This window comes from Etheostoma cragini, chromosome 2, assembly GCF_013103735.1.
Source record: "Etheostoma cragini isolate CJK2018 chromosome 2, CSU_Ecrag_1.0, whole genome shotgun sequence".
In the NCBI taxonomy this organism is placed as follows: domain Eukaryota; kingdom Metazoa; phylum Chordata; class Actinopteri; order Perciformes; family Percidae; genus Etheostoma; species Etheostoma cragini.
Window position 1 is genome coordinate 16279930 of NC_048408.1, and position 8002 is coordinate 16287931.

Sequence of the window (8002 nt, forward strand, 5' to 3'; positions counted from 1 at the left end):
ACATAAGGGCCCTTCTGTGTCTAAGGTCAAAAGGCACAGCGCCAGAGACACAGACACAGACAGAGGCATCAAGACTGAGGAAACAATACATGGCGTCATCTCTCTCTCTGCTTGTCTTCCTCACTCATGCTGCTTTCACGGAGACCCAATTGATTCATCATGTATTAAGGACATCATAGTGCATGTGTGACTCATATATCTTTGTAGGGTAGACACAAACATATGCACCAACACAAGCACATACACAACCACAAAGAAACAGTTCACAGAGATGTTGTGAAATTCTCAGCCCTGGCAATTTCACACCCATGTTGTGTGCAACACAACACAACACAACACAGACACACACACACACACACACAAACACACACACACACACACACTGAAAGTGTTAAGTTGTGAATAAATTTAACATATTCTTTATATCATCCTCAATATCCGCCATTCTTACTGTTGTATTTTATATGTTGTATATTATCAGTGAAACAAAGAAAAAAATAGGAATAGTGAAAGAGGTGGGTGAAGTCAGAGCACGATCAGGAGTGAAGTTTGTCCAAAGCCTCACAATCCCGCATGCCGATTCATAGGAAGAGAAATTGTTTTTGGGATAAGATTTAGGACACACTACAGGAGCCTGTCATCATGCCACAACCACACAACATGAGCTGTCACAACATTAAACTTGCAACAACTTTTACAAATGTGCTGGAAAATTTTACACACTTTCTCTTAACATTTTTTCCCACCTCCCTCACAAACTTTGTCTTTTTTCCCTCCCACCCCTTAAGCCAACCCCACCTCACAAACACACACACACACACACAAACCCATTAAATGTGCATGTATGTGGATGTGTGTGTGTGTGTGTGTGTGTGTGTGTGTCCTCCTCCCTCAGTCTTTCCATGGCTGGATTGTGGCAGCAGCTCGGCTCCCTGCGCCAGGGTCGAGCTCTGGCTCTTTTCCACCTTATCGGTCTTCTCTACCCTACATCGGGTGCTTTTACCTGGGATACCAAAGCCAGCCTTCCCCCTCTAGAGGTAAGAAATTAACATGGTCATGGAAAAAATATTAATGTAAATTCATATATAGCTACAGTACATGCATTTAGTGCAGTGAAAAGGGCCAAGGATTCAGCCTACCTCCACCCTGGAGGTTGTCCCCTACATGTATTTTATAAGTTGTAATTTAATTGTTTGTGGCCTTTTTTAAGTCTTTATTCGCATAAAATACCTACTTTGCTGAGTTCTTTTGTGATTTATTAAATAAATAGGACTGTAGCAAATATATTAAACTCATCCTAATCCTTTGTCAAAATCAGGCAGTGGGGAATAACTGCTTGAAAGACCACTGGTTTATTTTAGATTATCTCTGTCATTGTTACTCAGGCTAACTAATCATTAACAGATCAAGCTATGTCAGTTTGTGAATAAAGCTTTAATAAGGAAGAACCCGAGAAGCCTATTAACATGGCATGAGAGGAATAGAACTGTTAAACTCTGAACTTGCAAAATAGACATTTGTGCAGAGAAGACATGGAGAAGGAGACCAGAAAAGGTTCACCCACTCAAACCAACCGTTGGACTGGACTGAGTAAGCTGCGGGATTTCAAGCAAGCAAGTTGGAGAGAGTTAGAAAGTGGAATGGATCAGTAAAAATGAGAGAAAAAGGAAAAAGAGCAGTAATGTGATCCAGCGGAATTTAGGATTGTTTTTGTTTAAACACTGAACGTGTCAGTGATGATGAAACCATGGTACAGAGAGCAAGCATATAGTGACTGCAGATATAAATTAGTATTAATATGAGTAGACAGATAGAATGTTTGTTCCTGTGGTTTTGTGTGCATTCAAGTGTGCCAATGTGTGTGTTGGCAGGAGTTTCAGGTGGTGAGGGGGATTTTCTCTAGGACTTTCCTTCGCGTTGGCTACCATAAGTTTGCAGAGATTCCTGCAGGAGCACGCAACATCAGCATACGGGAGACAATCAAGAGCCGAAACTACCTGGGTACACATGGAAACACACACACACACACACACACACACATACACATAACAGCAGGCATGTTTTTTAGAATGACAAACACTGCAGTGTTGGATATGAACATGAGGTTTTCCTCTAGCTCTGCAGACCCAAAGTGGTGTCTCCATCATCAATGGCGACTGGGTGATTAACAGGCCGGGGATCTTCCTTGCTGTGGGAACACAGCTAACGTACCAGAGACCCAATGAAATCCGCTCTCGCAATGGAGAGTCCATCACTGCACCAGGGCCGCTGACTGAGGACCTGCATGTTTATGTGAGACACAAACTGGGTCACACAGTGGAAGCAGCCCATTATTCAAGTGCACAAACGCTGTACACAAACAATAATACTTGTTCTATGCTGTGTGTCTTCATATTCCATAAACCCCTCATCTCCCTCTCTTTGCAACAGTTGATTTACCAGCAACCAGGTCCCAGTGTATACTATGAATACATTGTACCTTTTCAAAACACCTCCCCCACTCCTGAGCCTGATCAACCTTCTGATATTCTGCCCCTGGGTGAGTGCACACAGTAACACGGATGAACACCCAAACACAAACTTAAACTTAAATTACAGTGATTTCATTTAGAATAACCCTAAATGACCAGAGTTCTATTTTCTTATACTGAATGTTCTGGTTTTTCCTCAGGGAGCATAGCACATAACAGATGCCTCTGTGTCTGCATGTACAGAACAGTACTAACGGATACACAGATTTCGTAGATTTTGTACTTTAGAATTTTTGGGGGGATTTTAATAACAATCAATCATAATTGATGATGCAGGCAGGCGGCCAAACTTTGTTCTGGCAGTGAGCTCTTTACCACACACTTAGACACTTGAGACGGATTTCATTTCATTACCTAATATTTAGTCTCGCATTGCCAAACCTTCCGCCACAGCACTCCAGAGGACGGACAGGCTAGTTCACACAAAATTTCAGAACAGGAGAAAAACGTGCTCTGTTTTATTGGCAGGAAGGAACTTGTTTTGGTCGAACATGTGCACGTTCAGAAGTTGTTTTGGTTGTGCAACAGAAAACAAAGATTCAACATATATTCTAGGTAGCTGTCTGGATTTACCCTGCAGAGATGAGAAGCAGTTAACCATAGTCCTCATAAATCGATCAAAGTTTAGAATACCATTTAAAAAAAAACAGAAGGTGAGGGACATTCAGCTGAAAATGAAATATTGCTTAAATGATTAATTTCTGTCTATCGATGCTGATAAAAAATACTTACCAGAGCTTTCAAACAAACACATATTCTAAGGCCCTGCACATCCCCACATGTGTTTGTAACTGTTGGAACAATGCTGGGAAATAGGCTACAAGAGGTTACATGGCTCCATGGTTACGTCCAAAATTAATCTGAACAGTTTTAACCGTTTAATGCACTGTACTTACCTATAACATTAAGAATGATAAAGGTGTAACTTGGCACATCCAAACAGGTGAAACAAGCAAACAGGAGAGTGACAGATGTGTCAATGAATCAAAGCCTGTACACACAAATAAAGGTGCTGACACACCAACCCAATTATCGGCCATCGGACAGTCCGGGAATGTTAGTGACTCGTGACTGTGGGAGGAGCTGTCTGCCTCCCTTTGCGCCAATTTGACATGTTGAATTGGAAGGCGGGCATTTGGACTCAATGACCAATCTGATTGTAGGAGTGCTAACCCGGAAAAGACGAGCGGGATTAACATGAATACCAGATCTCGAAATCTAATAAAAATCTTTTAAACTGACCTTTGTTGATCTGAAATGAAGACAGATTCAGCAACTGCATGGCCTAAAATGTTTTCAGAAACACGTTTTGGAGAATTTTTGGATGACGATACAGATTAGCGCTGCCTGCTGTTATTACGGCTCGCACACGTGCAGAACGATTGTACGATTAAGTCTGGGTCGCTTTGGTGTGTTCCAAGGCACTTTTTTGACCAACTCGCTTTTCTGCCAAAGGTCAGCCATCGGGTTGGTGTGTCAGATCCTTAACTGAGAAGAAGGTCCAATAAACCAAAATGAGTGAAATCACCTGTGTGGATGTGCTACATGTGCGCTGGGACTGTAACCTCAGTATATTTAATTTTAGGCTTCATTCCAACTCATTACACTACCTATCTATCCAACATGGAAAAGAACTTTACTGTCTTTCTTCCATTATTTGCTTGTCAAATTTGGGCTCTGCCCTACAACCTTCATTATTCTTGTAGTTGAGACAGTAGGCTCATACCAATCAGGTGAGAAGGACCACAGAGGTGACGTCAAAAACAATGACATCATCAAAGAGAAACCCCACCCTAACCAGGTTCGCTCTGGCCCCGGTATGAACGCTGACCCTCTGCCTACCTACACCTGGACAAAGAGTGGGCACACAGAGTGCAGCGCAACCTGTGGCAATGGTATGCAAATTTATATAATTCAAAGAAAGGGTAGCCGCAAATTAAATGTATCCTTTTCAAATCCTTGGAGCACTTTTTTAATTGTGATATATCATTATTTGGACATTCATTTAGTGTGGAGGCAGCCCTACTATACATTTTAACTATGCCAAAAGGCCCGAGACCATTGGGATGTACAGTGGGGCTTGAAGGTTTGGGCACCCTAGGTAAAAATTTGGATCAAGGTGCATAAATAGGCCAAGAAAAAATTTAAAAATCTCCAACTGGTCCCAAATGACTCATTAGACATTCGTATGATCAAACGTGGGTTTTGACTTGCTTTTCTCCCAATCCTGCGAGCGGTTCTGTCTGTATTTTTCTTGGTCTTCCAGATCTTGCTTTAACTTCCACTGTTCCTGATGACGGCCATTTCTTAATTACATTCCAAACAGAGGATATTGGCATGTAGAAACCCTTTGCTATCTTCTTATAGCCTTCTCCTGCTTTGTGAGGGTCAACCATTTTCAGTTTCAGTTTTCTAGATAACTGCTTAGAGGAACCCATGGTGCTGATTGTTGAGGCAAGGTCAGATGAGTCTGGGCATTTAAAACCTTAAGATTGACATCACATGGTCCTTCCAGACGATGAATGAGAACAATCAATGACGCTTTCAGGTCTCAGCTTTCCAAAGGGGGCGGTGCATGCTATAAACTCTGCAGGGTACCCAAACCTTTGCAGACCGAATGTAAATGATGGAAATAAAATCTAACTTTTTGTGACATATTGTACAAATGTCTTATCTGTCATTTGATACCTTTTGTAACTTTTCCATCTTTTCTGCATTTTTACATATTGTACATTGAAGCAAGGAAACACATATACATAATAATAAGATGTTACAAATTCATAGATGACACATAAATGTAACTTGCTGTGGATGTAAACTACTGTGTGTGTGTGTGTGTGTGTGTGTGTGTGTGTGTGTGTGTGTGTGTGTGTGTGTGTGTGTGTGTGTGTGTGTGTGTGTGGACGTGTGCACATGCTAGGCAGGCGTCAGGTACTCTGGGAGTGTGTTGACAAAGACTCCCAGGTGACTGTTCCTGTTGACCTCTGTGACCCTGCCCTTGAACCACCAAATCGGGAAGAAGACTGTAATACCCAGTCCTGTCTTGCATAGTGAGTGACACTCACTCACTCATTCACTAACACACACACACACACACAAACACACACACACTCACACACCTGATGTCCCAAACAATAACACATACACACTAAGAGATACATATACATTGTATTAGTTCCACACGGTTTTGTGACTCTCAGGGTGAAAGCCTTCATCACTCACACACATTCAAGCCATAAGTCAGTTACCAGTCAATCACACTGAGTGACTTTGGTGTGGCTTTGGTTTGCATGTCTTGTGGTAAATACCACCAGATATTACTGTCACCAAGATGTAGCAGGGGTGTTAGTGATTACAGAGATTAGAGATTACAGTAAGTGTATGTTTGGTTTTGGCTCTGTGAGATATTTCGGCCACAGTGTCAGTGATCCGTGATAGCTGACATACACAGTATATGATTCTATTGGAAATGCAGCAGCAGAGGGTTGCAGAACTGAAACCTCAGAAATATTAGAATGAGGAGAAATATCTGATCTTCTGCAGGGCAAATTGGTTTAGTTTAGTCTGGTTTATGATCTCCTTTTGGAGGAAAGTGCAGGCTTTAAAATGCCTCTTTTAGACCAGGGTCAATTTACCCTGTACAATAACTGGGGACTCAATTAGGAAATAGAGCTAGGACAATCTTTACTTGAGGAAGGTCATTTCTAAACTCAACTCAACTCTTTCCTTCTTTGCCGACAGCTGGGATGTAGGGGAGTGGTCAGAGTGCAGCAAGAGGTGTGGACCCGGAACGCAGCACCGCCAGGTCATCTGCCGCCAGGTTACTCACATTCATAACAATGGGACGGAGACCTCGGTGACCATGGCACAAGAGCTGTGTGGGTCGTCTGACAGGCCGGTGACCAAGTCCACATGTCAGCTGAAGATTTGCAGCCAGTGGGAGATACAATCTGAGTGGAGCCTGGTGAGAGAACCTCAGTACTCGTACACAACTCTACTAATAAACATGATCTGGTGGAGGAAGTCTTACTTAAAACCACAAGGTAAAATACTCCATTACAAGTATATGTCCAGCATTCTAGCTTTTACATATCAAAGTACAGAAGTATTACAGTATTAGCAAAATGTGCTATTAGAATAAAATGTAAAACTGCTCACTATGCAAAACAGCCCTTTTATCCTCCTCTCAAATGCAGTGGAGGGAAGTTGCATAAAATGTAAATACATAGTAAAGTACTGGTGCTTCCAAATTTTAAGTAAGTACAGTGTTTGAGCAAATGTACTTAATTTACTGTTATATTTTAGTCATAGCATACTTAACTCTGTCCACACCCAACACCATAATATATATTATCAGATGTTTAACTAACAGCTTGGGTAGCTATATGTAAGTTAAACATTTCAGTACAACAGTCATTAGTGTAACAGGCATTTAGAAAGACATTCAAATTAGCCTCAGAAATAATGCAACCATTATTGGCAAAGCTAAATTTACACACATTATTGAAAAAAATTAACATGTTCAAGGGACGGGTCACAGAAGTCAGCATTTTTATAATAATAATAAAATAAAACAATTACTCTCTGATGAACCCACCCCTCTCTCACACCTTCTGTCCTTAGTGTTCAGTGCCATGTGGAGTGGGTCAGCGCAGCAGGGAAGTGGTGTGCGTGAGCAACCAGGGTGATGTGGAGGAGGACGAGGAGTGCAACATGAACCTAAAGCCGGACACACTACAGAACTGTGACATGGGAGCCTGTGCAAGCAGCTGGTTCACCTCCCTCTGGAGCCAACGGGTACCACAGAAACTGTTAGAGTGTGTGTGTGTGTGTGTGTGTGTGTGTGTGTGTGTGTGTGTGTGTGTGTGTGTGTGTGTGTGTGTATTACACAATAGGGGGGGGGAAGATGATATAATTGTGTGTGTGTGATATTCCTCAGTGCTCTGCAGAGTGTGGTCGAGGCCAACAAACGCGGTCAGCAGTGTGTCTGATAGATCATGGGACTGATCTCCCATTGGACAACTGTGAAGGGGAACGTCCACCAGAAGTGTCATTATGCGACGCAGGCCCCTGCCAGAACCGCCTGGAGTGGTACACTGGACCCTGGGGTCAGGTAATTGACACATACAGTACACATGTACACGCTGTGTGCATGGATGCTTATGGAAGTAGGAACGAGTGTTTGGGAGACATGCTATGACATGTGTTTGGAAGACTGTTTTGCACAAGTATAGAAAAAGGCAATATATAATTTGCATATCTCTTTGAGTCAATGTACATTTGTCTTTTAAATCATGTGCTTGTTGTGTGTCTCTGTTGTTTTTTCTCTCAATACTCAAAACGAATTTCTCCATGGGGAGACTAGTAAAGATACCTTGATACCTGGACCTTGAAAACATTATCCATTTGAAGTTTCACCTTGTGTGTGTGTGTGTGTGTGTGTGTGTGTGTGTGTGTGTGTGTGTGTGTGT

General features: G+C 42.1%; 1 protein-coding gene across 1 annotated transcript in view; it reads left to right on the forward strand.

Moving 5' to 3' along the window:
• Positions 1-841: 841 nt before the first annotated feature.
• Positions 842-8002, forward strand: part of adamtsl7 (ADAMTS-like 7) — a 9379-nt gene continuing 2218 nt past the window's right edge. The window contains exons 1-9 of the mRNA XM_034883486.1: positions 842-1037; positions 1872-2001; positions 2117-2292; positions 2431-2539; positions 4247-4426; positions 5452-5581; positions 6273-6495; positions 7155-7328; positions 7471-7644. Coding sequence (XP_034739377.1) covers positions 903-1037; positions 1872-2001; positions 2117-2292; positions 2431-2539; positions 4247-4426; positions 5452-5581; positions 6273-6495; positions 7155-7328; positions 7471-7644 — 1431 coding nt within the window. The 5' untranslated portion in view covers positions 842-902. The remainder of the gene's footprint in view (positions 1038-1871; positions 2002-2116; positions 2293-2430; positions 2540-4246; positions 4427-5451; positions 5582-6272; positions 6496-7154; positions 7329-7470; positions 7645-8002) is intronic.